This window comes from Cornus florida, unplaced genomic scaffold (assembly GCF_030987335.1).
Source record: "Cornus florida cultivar Cherokee Brave unplaced genomic scaffold, ASM3098733v1 CherokeeBrave_3.0.0_Hap2_Chr03, whole genome shotgun sequence".
In the NCBI taxonomy this organism is placed as follows: Eukaryota; Viridiplantae; Streptophyta; class Magnoliopsida; order Cornales; family Cornaceae; genus Cornus; species Cornus florida.
The window spans coordinates 37,856,148-37,877,785 of record NW_026775573.1 but is presented as its reverse complement, the minus strand read 5'-3'; the positions used below and the strand labels follow the sequence as shown (position 1 = coordinate 37,877,785).

Below are 21,638 nucleotides of genomic sequence, written 5' to 3'. Positions count from 1 at the left end.
GATCTTACTAGGTTCTTGAACTGCTTGTTCACTTTTTCAATCACATCTTTCAGACCCGTCATAGAGTTACCAGAACCAGTCAATTACATGATTAAAGTAAAGGAGGCAAAAAAAAAATTCTTATAGAGATTACAGCACATAAAAATTAGCTGTTGTTTTGCCTTCGAATAAGATGCTCATCATCAATTTCATCCTATGATGGTATAATCCATGAGAATTTGTATATAAACCTAACCAATTTCATTCTGCTACGTCATTGTGAAATCCGTGAGTCATCACAGTGTGTGTAGGGTATGTCCTTTGATGTGTATGCAACAGAAAATTTTCTGCTTTGCTGGCTTTCCAAATTATATATTTATATTTATATATGAAGAACTTTACAATGAAGAGAGCCAGGCCCCATGGACCCAAAGCAAAGAGGAAAATGATATTCAGTCATTTTTTGTTTTAACCCGAGTGCTTAGTTGTATGGTATTTAAATTGAGGTCAAAAGTATTTTTGTTTTATATTTTCAGAAAATCATCCTTCATGTTTATGTATATTTTTATATACTAGTATTTGAGAGTATGTACTTTTATACAAGAGTGATCTTTGAGTGGTGCTCTCTTCAAACTTATTGAAGATTTAGTTTGATTATGTTAAGTAAAAGTAGGGTTTTTATTTTGCCTTCACCATTTCAGAATTTGAAGGAGGAATCGATCACATTACAAAGAGGTACGTTAAAGTATTCGCGAAATGTTCGTGACACCTATCAACAATCCTTTTATAGGGATCAACAGAGCGTTTAGATGGGAAAATTGTAAAGCCGAAGACATTTAGCAATTGATTCTTAATAGAATGGAGTGGGCGTAAACCTGAATCAAAGTCTATCGTACTTTGTTTCGAAGATTAGTGAATTGTTTGGCTATGAAAGTATTTGTGGTTTTCATCTCGATTGATTGAATTTTTCAAAAAGACTTTTCACACATAAAAATCCAGTATCGTCTCTCAAATTCTATTTACCTTAGTTGTACATCATTAATGCTTTGTAAATTATATTATAAAATTAAAATAATGAACAAAGGGGCAAGTAGAACCTACTCATCCCCTCTAAACTATTTTTTACATGGTGCAACTCACATTTTATGTATTTGCCTTTAGAGTTGATGGATTAATATTACTGATGTAGGATAATGGAAAATGACAACATTGGAGGGTGCATGGGGTCTCGCATGGTGTTAGAGACTCATAGTTTAAACCCTTTTAAACTTTTTGTATTCAGGTTCATTTGTAATATAAAAAAATTGAGTTGCATTCAAGATCCATATTTTGAACTCACGTGAAGGTGACGTGGATAAATTCTTAATTAATAGGCCGCATATACAATTAAAAAATAAAACAAAACAAAACAAAAAATAAATAAATAACTCTTGTAGAATTTAAAAATAAAAAACTAGTACCGTTAACCCACTGATCTTTTAGCAGCCACTTCTTCTTTCTTCACATCTTTTAAGAGAAATCGAAATCCACGATTTCGGCCCGAATTTTATAGAACCTGAATGCATAAAATAAATATGAAGTTTATTGATGGGTTCTCATTAGAGAATTTGATTCACATAAAGCGAGAGAGGAAGAGGGAGCGAGAGCGAAAGCGTATTCGAGATCGGAAGCGTAAGAGTGGCAAAATTAAGTCATAAGTAATGAGAATTTGGGTAAGAGCACGCGCAGAGCGTGAGAGCGAAAGCGCGTTTAGAACGTGAGAACGATACCTATTAAGAAAAATTATGTAATTTAGTAGAGAATACTCTTGGCCTATTCATTCGTTTCTCGGGGAAAAGTTTGAACTACTTTTTTTTTTTTCCTTTTTCTCAATAGATTAAAAAACTAGGAAGAAAAAATATTGGATCCAGAATAAGATAAATTAAATTTTCCAAAGAATCTTTGGGCTGTAGTCACTTATTGACCAACAAGAAAATTGTAACGCCTTCCAAGATAAAGATCATAAAATTCAATTCATGATATTTATCACTTTTCTAAAAAAAAAAAAAAAATTATAAAATGAGGTCATACTTAAGTGAATGTAATATTGCATGCTTGGTTTTATATATATATATAACACTATCCATCAGGAATCAACGTTTGGACAAGAAGTTCTAAAAGCTACCACCTAGACTATTGAACGAGACTCTAAAAATATAATAACGATAATAAAATAACTTTTCTTCTACATCAGTGATCTCAGCTGAGCTGAGCGCAAGGGCAATTGTGTTGCCCATATCCCGAGCAAGAAGGCTGGCTATATTGGGTGGGACTGGGACTTCCTTTCTGATGTTGAAAGTTTAGTTGCCCCTGATTGCAATCTTCTTTTTTATTATTATTATTATTATTATTATTATTATTTTATTCAATTTAAAAGAATAACATTCACATATTCATTTTATTTTTGGGACTTCAAGTCAGTGGCCGGCTCGACCCATCTCCAACTCTTATACAAAAATTTTAAATTATAATGTGTCATGATAAATTTATACAAAAATTTTAGATTATTTATTTTCAGCTTGAACGGTTATTTTATGTTTTTTGTGTAAAAATATATTTCTTATTTACAATCAACCAGAGTCATGCTTGGACTCACATAATTTTTACAAACCTACTTAATAAAAGGTTGATTCGTTAATGGAATGAGAAAGAAGGATGAGAAATGAAATATGCTGATATGGTTGTGTAAAATGCACAATAATTTTGCACATTTGTGTATCAATAATGTTATAACAAACTGTTAGAGCTCCAACGGTTATGTATATATATATATTTTTTTTGTAAATATAATGTTATGCATGGACCTACATAATTTTTACAAATCTACTTAATTTGTATCTATTATTAAACACTACCCAAAAAGATTTAATAAAGGCCAAATGAATTCTATCTTTATTTTACCTCTTTTGCATTTTTTTTTTTTTTTTTCTCTCTCTCATAGCTTCTCATTCACATTTTGGAATTTGTAAAATTTTCCATATCTTCTTTTAACTTTTATCTCTTTATTTATTTATTTTTTTTCCTTCTTATTTCTTACATATTTTTTCTCCTTTTTTATTAAGTATAAGTTGTATAACTTTAAGATGAATTATATGATAAGAAAGATTAATTGGACTGATTATATATTAGATATTAAAATGTCAGTTTTATATTTTTCGCTTAAGACCTTAAATTATATTGAATCACCCTTGCTAATTGAACTTTCAACCTTCGGTTTCAGAAAATGATAAAATATCACTCGACTATTAAGCTTCTTGCTGGCCTAAGTGAAAATTTATATATATTGATTATGATCATTTTTAAGAAGTTTTATATATAAATATATATATGTATATATATATATATATATATAGCTTAATTTCTTGTAACTTCATTTACAGGGGAAAAAAAAACTAAAATAAATTTCTTGCAACTTCTCACCTGCCCAAACTTCTCAACATCAAACTCATTCTAATTTCTAAATGTAACTCTAAGAAAATAAATTTTATTGAACTGAATATGTTTAGGTTTTACAGTATTTGATATATAGTCCAAATATAACCCTAATAAACAAAAATTTATTAAAATGATGCTAATGGTACGATAAAAAATTAAATGTGATTATTTACCCAAAAAAAAATTAATTTATTGGGAAAACAATAAAATGTGATGACTATTGTTGTGGATGTTTGGTACCTAAAACATTTGGTAACTTAAGCGACTCCTCTAAATCTAGATAATTGTGGAGTAAACAATATAAAATAATCTTTTTGAATTGCTCTCAAAATGAGATATTTTATGAATTACTACGATATGGATAAATGCTCCAGGTGTATAGTAGCGTGGTAGGGATTGTGAAGGTAAATTCTTAAGGTTTCGTGTTTCGTTTTTTAGCGGCGTTGATAGAAATTCGAAAAGGTAAATTTTTGGGATTTCGTGTTTCGTTTTTTAGCGACGTTGGTAGGAATTTGGAAAGGTAAAAACTTGAGATTTCGCTTTCGAATCGTATTCCTACTTGAATGGTTCGTGTGTTATGAGTTGGATACACATACCTATAAAAAATAAATAAATAAATAAATAAAATCAATAACCATAATATCCAGAATTATAATACATTTATTTTTTAAAAGTAGACAAGGACGTATCACTAACTACAACGGTATAAGTTACTCTAAATAGCTGGGCGTCTAACTTGTGTCCGCAAGCATCGTTGAACTACAACGGTATAAGTTACTCTAAATAGCTGGCGTCTAAGTTATGTCCGTAAGCATCATTTTTTATTCGTTTTATTGAATACATTTCAATAATAAATTAAAAACATGACATACACACATACGTACATATAATATATGATTATAATGATATGGTAAAATAATATAATACATCACAATACAATATAATAAAATCAAAATCAGAACAAAAAGTCAAGGGTTTAGAATTGACTTTCCAAACTTAAATTGGATATGTTACAAAATTCCATGTTTGATCGATCACCACATATAATAGATCTGAATTATAAAATATGTGACATAATGCTTGTGATTGACTAATTGCCTCTCATAATATTTTGTTTTTTATCGAGACATTCTCACTCTAAAAATAATATATATATATATATATATATATATATAATCTCTCTCTGGCTCTTAACCAAATCAATTAGATATATAATTAAAAATAGAAAGCAACCTCTTTATTGTTGTACATAAACAAAATTAAATTCTAAGATTGAAGTCATATTTAAATTGTTTCATTTTTTTTCATTTGGCCCAAAAAAAAAAAAATAATAAAAAATAATAATAAAAAGACCTGGTCCAACACTTGGACAGTGAAAGCAAGCAATGGTAAACATTCAGAATGCTTTTCAACTTTTTTTTAATTCATGCTAAGATCAGGCTATCGTCATGGTTAATCATGTGTACTTTTATTTTTTTATTTATCAAATTTTTATCCTAAAAATAACACTCACTTTGTCCTTATAAAGTCTAGAATAGAAAAATATTTAATTTCCTACACTTTCACTTCTCAACCAAATAAGGGACAAAGTAGTGTGTCTTTCTTGCCTATGAAAATAATAATAATAATAATTTTTTATTTTAATTTTTCGTTCCTTTTTCTCCCCACCAAATTGGACAAGAGAAAATTGTTCAATTCAATCCACATTCTCCTCCCTAGCTTCTTTTAATATTCCTTTATTTTTCCCTCTTTTGTTTTTTATTTTATTATATATATATATATATATATATATTATTTGTTGGGAGTATATTAATAAAAAAACAATTTAAACTATATTAATTATGGGTTAATGTGAATTTTTATTTCATGAATTGAATTATATTTATTGCCAAAATAATTTCAGGAGGCGATATTTGCACTCCACTTTTTACACTCGCACTCCGCTTCCCCTCCCCCCTTCCTCTCTCAAAGGAAGTTCACCTGCCTTTTTATTCTAAATCAAGAAATCTTTCCCATGTAAACACCCTCCAACTTCTTCCACGTCTCTGCCTAAAACTTCTTTCACCACATCGTACAACACATCATCTGTTAACGTCAATCAATAGCACTCATCGCCCTTAAATTGATCTTCTCCCACTTTGCACCATACATTTCCTCTTGTTTGTTACCCAGTGCCTCCTCTAAACCATACTAAATCAGTACATCCCGCATCCGAAGTTGTCATAGGCTAACGTTCCTTCTTCTACCAAACTTTTTGACCACGTAGTTTACATCTGTAATAGTTTTCTGCCTTGACTCTAATGCCAATTTTTAGGAATTATCACAAGATCTCACTCAATAATAGCAACAAAAATTAATATATGAAAGCACACACACAAACAAACGAGGAGTTACCATATTTTTCTGTCTACAATATTCTCTCACTCTTCACACTTTTCTTCTCTTTATAATATTCTCTAAACCTCACATTTATTTATAATCTTCAACTACCAAATCTTTGTTGGACAAAAATTCCACAACTTGCCAATAAAGAGTTACCATATCAATCACTAACTTTAAAATTTAAGTATCCTAGTGAGAAACAATTTCCTCCATAAGTTTAGATCCTTTGAAAAGTCCCAAACGAAAAAGGAAACTAATTTGAGGCACACTCTAACAACAACCTCCCTTTTCCTAAATAAGATATACTACCTTCGTCCCAAAAATAGTGTCATATTTCGGGAACCGTGTCAATTCAATTTGTGAGAATCACGGTTTTCTAAGAGTGACACTTTTTATGGGACGGAGGGAGGATGAAAAATAAAGATACACAATGAAGCTCTATACCCTTCTTGGAGTAGATAATTTGTAGCGACCCACTCCACCATATGGTATGATATTATCCGCTTTGGGCCTGAGCCCGCACGGTTTTACTCTTGAGCTTTTACCCCAAAAGGCCTCATACCAATTGGAGTGACACACCTACATATAAGCACTTCACCTTTCCCTTACCCAGACGATGTGGGATTATGCACCGTAGCTCGCCAATGTGGTAGTCTGAAAGTGTCTCAAACCCGCCCACGGCACACCCACCCACAGGGTCATCACAATCCCACATCTTATGGGTAAGGGAATGGTGAAGTGCTTATATATGATGGTGTTATCTCCAATTGGTATAAAACATTTTGGGTAAAACTCAAAAGCAAAATCGTGCGGGCTCAGGCCTAAAGCGGACAATATCATACCATGTGGTGGAATGGGTCGTTATAAATGGTGTCAGAGCCTGACCTAACCGAAAGTGTGCCGACGGGGACGTCGGGGTTCCAAGGGGGTGGATTATGATGACCCTGTGGGCGGGTGCGAGACACTGGCAGGCTACCACACTGGCGAGTTACGGGTGCACAATCCCACATCGCCTGGCCGGGTAAAGGAAAGGTGAAGTGCTTATATGTAATTGTGTTATCTCCAATTGGTATGAGACCTTTTAGGATAAAGCTCAAGAGCAAAACTGTGCAGACTCAGACCCAAAGCTGACAATATCATACCATATGGTGGAGTGGGTTGTTACATAATCTTTGTCCATAAAATCCACAATAAGCTTTACTTCTAAAAATTAATAATAGGATTTGCCATTTCTTCTCCTCTAATTTTAAAAAGATCTCAATAGGTAAGATCAAAGGTTCAATCATCAACTCTAATACAAATTCAAACAAACATGAGCCTAGTTCTTAATTGGATAAGCTCATGGAAATATAAAGGATTATCAACATATCCAGCCAAGCATAAAGAGTAGAGTGATATATATATATATATATATATATATATAAATATATATATATATATATTTCTCCAATAGGTAAATAAATACATACAAGACTTAAAACTTTTACATTTGACACCTCCAAATTCTTCATATGAAGAAATTTTGCTATGCAAACAAGGAGAAACATATACAAGTTCTCTAATACCTTAAACCCGGTGGTGGCACAGAATGAACCTTTTTTTTTTTTTTGTTTATGTAGGTAATGGGTTCTTAGCATAGGGAAATAAGTAATAAATGAGAGGGAATATCACAATGCAATTTTAAGGATCTAGAAAGTGATTTTGTTAGAAAGAGAAAAAGTAAACTAACCAAAAGAACTAATGGTGAAGGTAAAGATGTTTGTGACAATGAAGGAGAGAGAACAATTTAAGGTTGTTGTGATTCTTAGTTGCCTGAGTTCTAGTCCTTAATTTAATGCTCTACTAAGCCTATATTTATAGTTTTCAGTTTCATGGTCAGTACCAAGAAGTTTGAAATCCATACGGCTCGTTGACTACAATGGTGGTTGAGCATTAATGATCCAACAATAACATTAACTATGATGGTAAGAGTTTGTCATAACACATGTTTCACCATTCCCTTTGCTTAGCCCAACTTCTTATCCACCATTCCAAAGTCATTCTAAGTGTCTTAAGTAGTTTGTGTTAGTATGGGGCTCTATTGTGCTCCTTTTAAGGCTCAAGGGTTTGCCTACTCGAGGTTAGGGCCTCAAGGAGATCTTTGAGGACTTTACTCTTCAAGGTTTTCTCTTGACCTAAGATTGTCTCAGGGATTTATTGTTGAGGTTTGTGGAGTCTGATCATATTGTGGAGAATTTGGAGGTGTCAAATTTACAGATTTTGATGTTCGTTTTGGGTACTGACCAAAATGGACAATCCTTAGTATTTTGGACCGGTTCCACTTGTGGTGTTGCAAAGTGCTTTTGGCTATTAGCCAAAATGAACCGATTTTGTTTTTCATGACTGGTCCCATTTAGGTTCCAGAACGGTGTTTCGTCAAGATGGACCGGTTGTGTTTTCTTGGAACTGGTTTAGGTCACCTAGGAAGGTGCGTGAATTGTTTTCAAGTTGGTTTCTGACTCTCCAAAAAGGAAAGACTTGTGTGGCAAGTTATGTTCCCTTGTGTGCGACTATTTATACCAACCCTAATAAGATTTTAGGGTAGAGAATGTGTGAATAATTGAATTAATTTGTGCCCACACAAGAGAGTGCAATTGAGAAAGATTGAGAGAAAATTTTCATTGTGATTCTGTATATTTTTCATAGTGGATTTTGTTCAGTGCACTCTGTGGAAATAGCCATAATTTTTGGGTTAGCCACATATATCTTGTATCCTTATATGTGATTGTTTGTTTTACTCCTCAAACATCGTTGTTTTTGTGTTTCCACTCATAACATTTATAGAACTCAAAGATCTTCAGGAGTGTCACTCGAGGTTTATGGTGATTACTTGAGATTGTCTCAGGGTTTTTAGGACTTGAGGATTGACCCTCGAGGTTTGGGAGCCGAGGGATGCCACTCAAGGTTTATTTGACCTGGGAGATTCTTAGGGTTTGTGACTTAATATTTGAGGACTCGAGGGTTCTCAAGACTTTTTTTGAGTCAAAGTGTTTGGTTTGCCTTTTGCTGACGTAGATGTTTTTTCACTTTCTGCTGATGTAACTTTTGTTTAATTCCATGCAGGCACCGCGTGGTCACACCTAAATTTATTTGTTTCTTTGGAGTTCTCAAGATTTTTTCTAAGTCAAAGTGTTTTGGTTTGACTTTTGCTAACGCAAATGTTTTTTCACTTTCTACAAATGTGACTTTTGTTTAATTCCATGCAGGCACCGCATGGTCACACCCATAACCCACATATGCATTGAGATCTAAATGGATCCCCGCTTTTAAGATAAATAATCCCATGATTCAACAGATAAATTTATAGGTTCAAAACCTACCAAGCTTATTCGTCAAGTGGAGTAAAGTGTACGCATTATTGGAGATGATATATGTCATACTCTTTTTTGACCTTTTGAAGGCATTCTCAGTATGTGGTTGGCTGTTTAGCGCACATGTCAAGATGTCACTAACAAATTATATCTTATCATATAAGTAAAAATGCATTAGTTTTAGAACACGGATTCTCTATGGTATATCGATCATGGATGTTGTATATATGTGTAGTGAGCTGTCCATTCTGGTACAATACCTGTATTGTGATGCGAAGGATCTCAGTTTGTGGTCCTATCATTACATGTGATGCCCCAAATCCCGTGATTCGATACATCATTGATAAAAACCCTAAACCCTGACCCGATAACAAGTCCGAATGCGAAAGCGTTATAAGAGAAGACGTCAGTAGAGATGGAAGCCACATCTAAGGCAACAATGAAAACACAAATAGAGTCAACGAAACTCCATCACGATACTATTGCGGGGCCTATCGACAAAAAGGTCCTAACAATTACGAATGAGGAAGCGAAGGTTAATACGGTCATTTTAACAACCTAATGAAAATAAATAGGTCTATACAAGTTTTATGAACCAATACTAACATGAATGGCAAACACCAATACCTAAATCCGATTTTTTAATATGTAAGGACAAAATGTGCAAGGAAGGGACCTGGGAGCGCTCGGAGGACACTGTGCCAGCGCTCGCACAGTGTCTCGATGCTCCTTCGCACACACAAGAGGTGCCCCCGCGCCTGGGTCCCAACATGCTTCGAGAGCTTGGAAAAGGCCTGCGAGCGCTCGGTTAAGCACTTTGACCACTGGTGGATAGTAATCTCAACCAAAACCAAATTTTCAAAAAATGCATTTCTTCTCATTTGAAATTAAAATAGTCCCCCTTGAACCTCACATGCATAGATGGTCAAGAAGAAATGCATTACAACATATGAAATCCAAAACATAGAAAAGGCAAAAGTGAGCAAGTGTGTGTATGCAACATACATCATAGTACACACAAGATATAACTCCATACATTGCAAATATAATGGCCTCACGACCTCAATACATCATGTCATCTAGCTACAAGTACCAATTACATGAATTTACAACTACGAGGAAAGGAAAATACAACATAGGGGTTAAAATCCTCAAAATATACATTAAGGTACATTTACAACAAAATACATCCACAAATGAATCAAGGCATTTCATTAACTCCAAAAGTCACCCCAAGAACTCATTTACTGAAAAATGGTTATATAATAGGGGTGAGCAGAACGGCTTAATAGGATTTGTGAATTATACAAGTAAAGTGTGTCCTTTGGAATCCTAAAGGACATGCAAGAAATAATTGGCATCCCAATGATAAAAGGTCATGCTACCTAAGATTCTAAGCTCCGTGAAATGAAGGGGATCATACACCCTAAATCTAATTTCCATGGCATGATAGTCCTACTCAACTCAAGTATGACACATAATCAAATCATGTCACAAAAGCAACACATTGTCAAGTAATAACCACATACGAATCATAAATCACATATAGTACACTATCATGTAATGACCACCACGACAATGTACATGATAATGCCCATGCCAGAAATCATATTCCACACATGAAAATGTATTGGTGCATTTCTGCACTCCATTAGCCAATATACATAAGGGTTTACAACCATTGGGCACTGAGCTCCCCTCTTTAAAACTTGGATAGAATCTATTTGTCAAATATGCCATGTATGTCACGTATACATAACCCATAAACCAAATGATAACCACAATGGCGAAAATGGCAATCACACCATGACCTACACATGATGAAAATAAACTCAATGCATCACAATGCTAAAAGAATATCTAAACTACTCAAATATGCACTTAATCAAGTCCTCCAATTCATATAACACCATAAGCACCAAATATCCATAATGTCATCATTTCCTCATAAAGCATGCATAGGTAATTATATAGCAACCAAGTATTCAAATTCCCCTTTTTTCCTATCATGCTCAACAATTCTAATACCTAATACAAGCCAAGTGGTAAGGATGTCATTTCTACACATTATACATTGCATATATCACATACATACAAAGCAAATACATGGCTTATATATCATATTAACAATTAAACATACTTTACACCTCCCCACATCCATAAGACCCAAAGAAAGTGCAAGTTACTAGTATAAGACACCCCTACCTCACTTTAAGGTAAAAACTTCAAATGACACCGAAACGGAGATGCTCCAAATGCGACAAAACTTCTAAGGGATTACAAGGAAGACTAGAGGATCGACAAAGCCTCCTATAGTCGCCTTCGAAACCAAACTTGAACTCTGCCCCCAAAACTTAAAGTGTTTGGAGCTGAAAACAAAGCCAATGGTTTTGAAGCCCTTGGTGTCCCCGACAAAAAACCTTCTTATGGCGAGTCAAGAATACAACTCTAACTCATATCAACCTCACAAAGGTCTGAAAAAGAAAATGGGGACAAGTGTTTTGAAGCCCTTAGTGTCCCCGACCTTTCTCCCTCATTTGGCAAATCAAGAAGGTGAGTGGAAGGCAAGGAAAAACAAGCTATAAGCTTGAGCAACAATGGTGAATCGAAGTAAGGTAAGAGGAAAAAGAAGATTAATTAGGAGAAAAAGTGACTAAAGAGAATTTGATATAAATCAAATACACCTATATAGCACCACCTTACACACACACACACACACACACATATCTCCACTCTCCACTTGTGTAATGACCCGGTCATTTGCCTCTCTTTCCTTTTTTCTTGAAATTTTACGAATGAATTTTTTTTCGTTTAATTTTCTTTTCTGAGCTCTGTTTCGTATCGCTTAGTGTCATCTCGAGTGCTCAGAATTGGTTTCTGAGACTCTTTCATGTGAATTGACAACTTCTTTTGAGGACCGAGTCATTTCTGCATTTTCACTTTTCGAACACTATGCGCCTTTCGTCCTTTTCCCTGTTTCGTCTTTTTCCCTATTCTGTCTTTTCCCCATATGTCACATTGTTGGCACAACCTCACTTCTCATGCTCGGAGTCGGTTTTTGACTTCACGTGCCTTCATCTTGAGTGGTTTCCTCGAAATACGTATCTTTACTTTTGCAAGAAAGTACTCTGGTTGCTTCCGGTGTCCATAGGTGCATGGATGCAAAGTTCTTTGAAATTATTTTCTTTTCTTGGGGTGTTTTTCGTAAATATCTTTTGAAGATATTTTATTTCAGGGGTTTTTAAGAAAATATTTTAGGAAGATATTTTCATTCTGGGCCATAAGTGCAGTTTTCACTTTTTGGAGGGGCCATTGTGCAATTAATGAAAGTTATTGCAAAATGTCTTGTTTTGAGCCTGGATCCTCGTACGGGATTCATTTTCACATTTCGTCGAGTTGTGTACTATTGGAATTTCCTCCTGGTCGATGTTTTCCAGTTTCAGGGTTTTTGGCCCCGGTTTTCGCCAAACTTGTTTTGAGCATAACTTTCTGCTCGGGACTCGGTTTTTGATGCCGTTTCTTCCGTTGTTCATATTTTATCATTTTAAATCTTTTTTGTTCATAAAGTTTTGCCATTTGAGTGCGTCTGCTCAAATTTTACTTTTTCAAACCCGGCGGGACCCGTTCGGGGCACTTTTTGAGATTTCTATAAAAGGGGGGTGAGATATTTCATTTTTCATCTTCTCCCCTCTTCATGCATGACCTGGAGCTCCCATGGCAGCCCAAGGGGTGCTTCCATCTTCTCTCTCCTCTTTTGGTTCACTTTTCCTTGATGGAAAGTCTTCGGCCTTAACATTTGTTGTTCCCCTCGCCGTGCTCTACCTTTCCCCCTTATTAGAATTCAGTTTTGACCATTTCTTGAGTTTGGTTTTGAGGCCAAGTTATGATTTTGATGGGGCTTTCATGGGGGTTATGTTCACGACGTTGTCCCCGACAAAACCTAGTAGTTTTGTCGGATTCGGAGCCGTTCCATTTTGATGGCATTTGAGATTTTCATCTCAAATTGAGGTAGGAGATGTTTTAGGTTTAAATTCTTATTATATAGCATACTTGTTATGCTTATACTACTTGTTTGCATGATTAAATATAAAATCTAGAGATTTTATTATTTATTTTTCTTGTACGGGATCTAATTTTTCCCGGTTGCTCATGACTTGGTTTAAATATGTAACATGATTTTATATTATCCCTTGATATGCTCATTGTCGTGTATTAAAATTGGAATATTTGAATAAGTATTAAAGATTTTATTTAATATTTATCTTAGGTGAAAGATTAATTCACATAGCCTTAACTAGCTTGAAATTAATATGTGTTAGCATATTATATTAGGCCTTAGCATGCTCTTCAACATAGTTGAATTTGAAAGTAATTGGAGGTGTTTTGAAAATTAGTAATTATTAATTAATTTGATTATTTAATTTGCCCCGAGTGCACTATTCACTCCATTTGAATTCAGACTTGATATTCTTGATCTACATGCCATATAGCTTCACATATATTTGATTTAGAATATTCGGTGAGGTTTTGAAACCTTTCATTTAATTAATTTCCTTGTTTAAGATTTAATCCTCATGGTGATATACAACTTGGAATTGAATTGTGGCATGCTAGAAAATTAAACTTAGGTATAATTGTTCACATATATTAAATTGGGATTAATTGCATGAGAATTGTGGCATGCTAGAAAATTAAACTTAGGTATAGTTGTTCACATATATTAAATTGGGATTAATTGCATGAGAATTGCAACTTTTAATTTATATTAAACTTTAGTGAAAGTTTAATTCACATGGTCTTAAATTGAATGAAATAAACTTGTAATGTGATATTACATTAGTTTTTGGCATGCTTTCCAACATAGGTTAATTTGAGAGCATTTGGTTAAGTTAGAAAATTTAGAGATTTTAATTAAAAGAATTAATTAAAATCTATTTTGTGGTCCCATTAGCTTAAGGTTTTAATTTGATGTTTGTATTGGTCATGACTTGTTTACTAGTATTTATTAATTGTGGACCATTTGAAGTTACTTTAGAACCTTGGTAATTAAATTAGCATGATTTAATTAGAGTTCTACTTTGTTGTTCCAATAACCTAATTGAGTTTTAGAATGGATATAGGTGATGACCATGCCATGTTCTTTAATATGTATTAATTTGAGGTTATTTGGAATTGAATTAGAATCTAGGGAATTTAATTATTTTTATTTAATTAAATTCTATCGAATTGAGCCATAGATTTAATTGTGTTTGAAAGTTGTTTCTATATCAAAATCCTGGACATGGACTTGTTGTATATTCATTTGGTTATGTTTTGAGCATTGGATAACATAGTTGTTATGTTTATACTCATGAGAATATGTTTTCCTTATTGAATATATTGTTACCTTGTGTAATGATTTGCACATTTTGTATTTAACATCATTCATGCATAGCGTGTAACGAATCGCACACTGAAGATTCGACATTCATCACATCATATTAGTTGTGGACTTAGAGCATGTACTGTATAGGTTTCTAAATTTGGTTGTGCTTGGTAGATAGTTGATTATCTTGCATATTCCTGTTAATATATGCGTTGTTGCACAACTTATTAATTTTGGAAACTTGGGGATGTCGTTGTTTGACTATGGCTAGGACGTGGTTCTAGTATGGGGGATAGTCCCTCTATATGGTCTAGTGCGCACGTAGGGAGGTTACCTATAGGCTAGTAACCCTAAAGTAACTATGTTGTCGGTCTGATCCGGCGTAACGTCCGAGTATCCACTTTGTTTGATTTCGCATTTCATTTTCAAGTTGATAACTAGATGATGTTGTAACTTGTTGTTTCTTATTTGTTGTTCCATTTTAAGTTACAGGATGTTAACTTTGCGAAATTGTGCTTTATGCGTTGTATTGGAAGTTCCAATATTGGTTAAATTGCATCGATATTGAAAATCGTGTTTTAACGTTCTAATAAAGCTTAGGATTGATCCTATTGATTCATTTATAACATAGATATTAGGTGGCATGAACCACTACTGTTATTTTGTGCTTTAGATTCTAAGTTGATGTCTTTGAGAACTTAAACCTTGTTGCATTGTATACCATGCTCTTTTGTTGTTGAATTGCATGGATAATGTGATTCTTGTTAACTTGTATTCAAATATGCTTTTGTCATGTTATATGGATTACTCTAAACCTAGTTCAATTGTATTGAAAATTTAATTCATGTTAATCTATGCTCAAGCATTCTTCTTGTCGTGTTTTTTTTGGATTATCCCAACCATGATTCGTTTCATACACGTATGTATATCATGATTCTTGTTGTTTAGACTCTAAGGTAGCTTAAGATGCTCCCCGAGTCTCACTTGGACATAGACGTTAAGTGACATGAGCCCCTTTAACATGTTTCACCTTAAGGTGATAAATTTGTAAAATGCTAGGTCGATGCATGCTCATCTCCTACGAGTAGCTTTATGCTACTCACCCCTATGATACTAGGGTATATTTCAGGTACGAAGACTTGGTTTGTGAAGTCTAACATTCCTTGGATGTCGTGTAGCTTTCAAGTTTCCATTTCATGCAAATGTTAGCATGAAATGTCATTTTGTAGACTTATATGTCAAATTATGTATATTTGATTCCATGTATGTAATGTGTACATAAGTGCACTCCTTTCAATGTATTTGACATGTATGAGATGAGGCCGGAGGCCAATGACATGTGTATTGTATTCTATACAACTTTTTAACTTCATGAAATATTGTGAATATCTTGAAAAATCGCAAGTCATTGCTTCACCATGGTTGCATTGGGTGTGGGAATTCCATTTTCATTCTTTCATAGTGTCTTATTAATCATGTTTGAAGTGTGGCTAAGGGCCAAACGGTCATTTGATCCCGTTTTGTATTTTTGGATTTCGAGTTTTCATTCCAAATTCCATTTTTGCCTTTTTGCCCGTTGGGGGGTCGGATTTTGCATCGGCTATATTTTTAAGCCATGGACCATTGTAGCGCGTGTAAATAGGTAAGTTACGTTTGTGTGCATAGTCATTTCCGGACAAAACCTCATTGTTTGTGTTTTGAGCCTCTTGTGAATTCATTTCGCATTTTTTTTGCATATTCTGATTTAGGGGCATTATGGAACCTTCACATCAGTTTTGTTTTCTTCTTTTGACATGATTGAATAGAAAACATGATTTTAGGGGGGGTTTCTTCTTCGTGTTTTTTCAGAAAATGTCGTCTTGCTACCGGAAATCCCTCGTGAAGTTTCAGCTTCCAGTTTTCATTTAGCAGCTTTATGACCCTCTTGTTCAGTTCTGATCTAGGGGCATTTTGGGGATTTCACAGTGAGTTTTTTTCGATTCTGTCTGCATTGTTGGGTAGAAAACTCGATTTTAGGGGGGGTTTCTACTTCGTGTTTTTCCAGAAAAACTCATCTTGACCTCCGTTTCAAGCCTCAGTTCTGGGCAGATCAAAAAAAATGTAGCAGCAGCCAAGGGCTTCCACCAGCCATGTCTTTGGGCGCCGGCATGCATGCCGGTGGGCTCGCGCATGGGCACCGTGTGCGCCATAGCCCCTTGTCGGGCCGCTGCGACGTCAATTCTTCTTTTGGGCGTGTCTCCTTCGTCCGGACTCCGATTCAAGTAAATTTTTTTTTTGAACTTGACTAATGTTTCGCTGTCTTTCCAATGGTGTGCTCAGTTGCACCCGGTTTTTTCTAGATAATTACCAGTTTACCCTTTTTGCCTTAAGTGCTCGTTTTTCTTCGTCATGCCGTTTTTCCTTCATCCGGACTCCGAATCATGCGATTCTTGAGTCCATCTTGATTAGTTTTTCGTTGTCCTTCCAGTGGTGTGCTCGGTGGCACCCGAATCTATAGTTTTCAGAAATGACTATTTTGCCACTGGGGGCTTATTTGTCATATTTTCGATCTTTTGCTTCCGCATCAGTTCTTGTTGAGTTCCACGACCTCATGGAAGGTCACTTTGACTTCTTAGAGTCTTGTTTTCTGTTTTCGCTTCCGCATTCGGATCCGTTATCGGATCATCCTTACAGTTCATCACAGGACACGCTGGCCTAAAAACCAGGGTCGTCACAACTTGTCAACATCATAACCCTCTATATGCCACCAATCCAACTTTAACACATGATCTAATCAAAACACAACACTTATCTCCAACCTTTCCTATTTGCACTAAAGTACCTCCAAGAAAATATCTCAAAAGATAATCGCACTATTGTCCCAAATAAAAATATCTTCAAAAGATAATCGCACAAGTACCCCAAAGTGGAAATGTTAACAAAATTCAATCATACAAATAGCCCCAAGTAACAAAAGGTGAAACATAAATAAGTGCCATACAAATCCATAATGACACGAGGGTAAAATACGCAAAAATGAAACTAAAGAAATGTCAGGAACTATTCCCGATCACTTGACTCGGTTTGGTTTGACAAGACCCAAACTCAAAAAATAAACGAAAAATGAAAATACAAAAAAATGAAAAGGAAAAGGAAAAGGTCTTCACACTACATTTTAGGAATATTTAATCCGGTTAGTGAAACTATGTGACGAATGTTTCATAAGCGTTGTTGGTTTTTGTCATCTTACAGTTTTAAGATTATTTTTTTTAGCTTCCTAGACCTCAGTTCTTTAAACTAGAAAGTAACTTCTTTTAGTACACCTCTAAAAACAAATATCTCCTTAGAATCACTTTGACAAAAACACCTTATATTTTTTTGGATTATTACGAATACACGGTGTTATGGACCCATATTTATTATTTGATGGAGTCAAAGTCATAATGTTCCGAAAAAATGAAGTTGGCCAAAATACTGACGTATATATGAAAAACACTGTTCATTTGTCCAAACCACCCTTATTATTAATTTTATGTACCCCTTTTGTGCATGTAAGTACTATTTTTGTGCACAAAGATACCATTATTATGTATGCAAGTACCTTCCTCCTCCTCCTTTTTTTTTTTCTTTGTATAAACCATGTCACCAGGTCCCACTTTTTGTGTACGCAGACATATATGGTCTACAAAAAGGAATGGTACTTTTATGCATAAAAAGTGGTACCTATGTGCATAAGAGTTGTACTTTTTTGCACAAAAGTGGTACGTGAAAATAGTAAGGGTAGTTTGGACAGCGAACAATCTTTTTTCATATTCACATCAACATTTTGGTCAACATCATATTTTCAAGTGACTTTAACTCCATCAAATGATAACTATGGGTCCATTAGTCAATCTATCTCCTTTTTTTTTTTTTTTCTTCTTCGCAAATGTTTCGATAACCCAATGGATTAGTGTCTCTCCTCAACTTTGAAGTATCAAGTGTCAATTCTCTACATCTACTGATCTAGCATCTAACACTTCTTACATTAAAAATATTTTTTTGCATTATTGAATAATGATATTGTACTTGCAAATATATAACCAAAAAAAGGATTGGGAAATAAACCAAAGCCAGTACAAATCGAAGTTCGTGGAATCACTTTGACAAGAGAACTTCATTGACCAATTTGTCCAAGTGAAGTTGAGAAGAACCACCAGGTCCACTAGCCACTTCTGCCTTCCTCTTCCACTCCATTGCCTTCTCCTTCATCTCCTTTCCTTTCCTTCCCTCCATCAACTCCCTCACAAGCTTCTCCACTTCCTCTCTCTTCACATCACTATCTATTTCCATGCCTATGCCCCATTCCACGCAACTGTACCGGCAATTCGTCTGCTGCTCTGCAAAGAACGGCCAGCAGATCACCGGCACCCCAACGGTCACACTCTCAATCGTCGAGTTCCACCCACTGTGTGTCAAGAACCCTCCAATCGCCGCGTGGGTAAGGACTTGCTCTTGGGGGCACCAACTTGCCAACATGCCCCTTTCTTTAGTCTCATGCAAGAACTCAGCTGGCAAAATTGCATTCTCACCTGTTACTATGTCGGGCCTTATAATCCACAAGAATGGTTTTTGGCTATTAGCAAGTCCCCATGCAAACTCAGTGAGTTGATTGGGTGTCATGACAGTGATGCTTCCGAAATTTACATACACCACTGAGTTGGTTTGTTGTGAGTTGAGCCATTCGATGCACTCGTGTTCTTCTTTCCAAAGATTGGAGCCAATAGATTTCAATCTTTCGTCCGAAATATGGTTGACCATCAAGTGTAGAGGACCGATGGAGTACAGACGAGGATGCATAGCGGAGAGAGCGTCCAGTACTTCTTGTTCCAAGGCGTCGAAAGTGTTCAAAATGATAGCAGAAGCTTTGCTGATGGACACAGCTGATTCATTGATGAGGAAGTTGAGCATGATGTCTTTTGAGTCTGTTGTTCTGATGAAACTTGGAAAGTCTCTCAACCGAATGTTATTCATTCCTGGTACCCAATCTAAAGTTGTATCCAGATACTCATTTGTTAAATGGCTCAAATCTGTAAATCAAAACAAAAATTATCACAGTAAAGAAGTTGTAATCAGTTTCTGTTATCAACTGATGTACGGGAGAATTATCGAGATAATTGAAGAAAGAGATTTTATTCTTATTCATTAATTTGTTAGATACTATTTCCATTTTAAAAAAATAAAAAAATACTCTCTTTAATTTATTGTTGTCACACTTATTTAATTTATTGGCAGTCATTAATTTTGTCTTATTTAAAAAACAGAAGCGTATGAATTTTTTGCTAGAAGGACTTTTCTTGTCTTGATCTCGTTTTAATTAAAACTAAACATGTCAAAATTAATTGAATACTTACGTGAAAGAACATGAACGTTGTTCAAATTTAAAATTAGGAGTTTTTTACAAAAAGTTGGATCTGCCCGGAATAACACCCTCATAGACTGAGATTCTTTAAGTAATGCATAATTAGGAACTATTATTATTTGAATATAAAAAGTGATCCAGATGTTTTTATCACATGAACTATAGAATTCAAAACAAACTGCTTACTGGATTAGTGTTTATTTACTATCAGTTTGACCACTTGATCTATACAATTTCAGTCATAACATCAAATCACAAGAATTGAAACCATTCATGAAATTATCCCACCCTATGAAACCGAATAGAACTTGACGAATTTTCAATCTATAGTTCTCTTTTAATTCATAAAATTTAGGTAATTTGGTAAACTAGTTGAATATAGTAACTCAAACGTTATGCAATTAAAGAGAGAAAATTCATACGATCAATCTCATTCATGTGAGATTAAGGCGATACACTAGCTAGTTGATATTACAATAATTTTTTTGTAACAACAATCATGAATAAAATTTGATGACATCTAGCATTATATGAAAATATACCACAAGATCAAATTGAAGTAATTCGTATAAGATCTAGTTTATCAAGTTCGTAATAGTATCTACTCTCAGTGAAAGATATAAAATTCGAGTCTCTTCTAAGAACATTTTTGGAAGTTCTTTTTCAATACAAAATATAAATAATTAATACGTAGTCCCGCAGTTGAACTAATTCGCAAGTGAAAATTACATCCAACTATTGAACTTTGTATCATTGCCCAAACAATATATATATATAAAAGATCTAGTTAACTTACCTTTGACTGGTGTTAGTCCTCTTTCCACCAGATGAGTGTACTGTGTATAACACAAGAACCCACAAGCGCTTGTGGTCCAGAAGAGTACTTCAGGGATTGCAAACTCAGCAGCAGCTTTGGCAGTGAAGCTCATGCAACCGTCGGAGATGATACAAGTCACCGGCGGGATGTTGGAATCCGACGACTTGTCGTTGAGTTTCGAAAGGAGGGTGCAGAAAGGTTGCAGGCAAGTCTTGGTTGTGGATTCACAGAGAGAAGGGATGTCTTGGGTGGAGTCGGCGTCGGAAGGAGGGAGTCCGTCGGGAATGGTCTTGAACCGGAAGTCCGGCAAGCCGTCGAGGGAGTTGGGGCCTCTGGACTTGAGCAGGCGCTTGTGGTTGTACTCAGTGAGGACAAAAGTTACGTGGAAGCCTCTGTAGTGAAGGACTTTTGCTAGCTTCATCATTGGGTTTATGTGACCTTGAGCTGGGTATGGGACACACACAGCATGAGGTTTCTCATTCACACCAGTAGAACCCATCTCTCTCTTTCTCTCTCTCTCTAGATTTCTCACTTCTCACTCTTGAAATGATATGACTAAGGAAGATGGGCTCTCCCTTTTTATAATGGAACTAACAAACTTTGGCGACTTGCACTTACTTATCAAAAAAGAGTAATGATATGGAATTGAAAAAAAAATTCTAAATTAATATCAAATGTAACGTGGTTGGCTATATTTATTATATGTTAAATAATTATTTTTTAAAAACTTGTTAAGTAGATGAGGTAAACAAAAATAACGTCTGATTCAAAATTTATTCAGAAATATCATTCAGTGACTATTATTCTCCTATCAAAAATAGTTTCGTGTTTTGTTTCACTCTATATACTTTTGAAAGCAAAAAAACATGTAAATCACTTTTCAAAACAGAA

At 34.8% G+C, this 21,638-nt stretch overlaps 1 protein-coding gene across 1 annotated transcript; it reads right to left on the bottom strand.

Annotated features, from left to right (window-relative positions):
- Nucleotides 1-18,600: 18,600 nt before the first annotated feature.
- On the bottom strand, nucleotides 18,601-21,273 carry LOC132298744 (7-deoxyloganetin glucosyltransferase-like). The gene is made up of 2 exons (XM_059795116.1): nucleotides 20,727-21,273; nucleotides 18,601-19,598 (listed from the first exon to the last, which is right to left on the bottom strand). The coding sequence occupies exons 1-2, from the start codon at nucleotides 21,244-21,246 to the stop codon at nucleotides 18,667-18,669; spliced, it is 1,452 nt and encodes a 483-aa protein (XP_059651099.1). The 5' UTR covers nucleotides 21,247-21,273; the 3' UTR covers nucleotides 18,601-18,666.
- Between the last annotated feature and the right edge of the window lie 365 nt (nucleotides 21,274-21,638).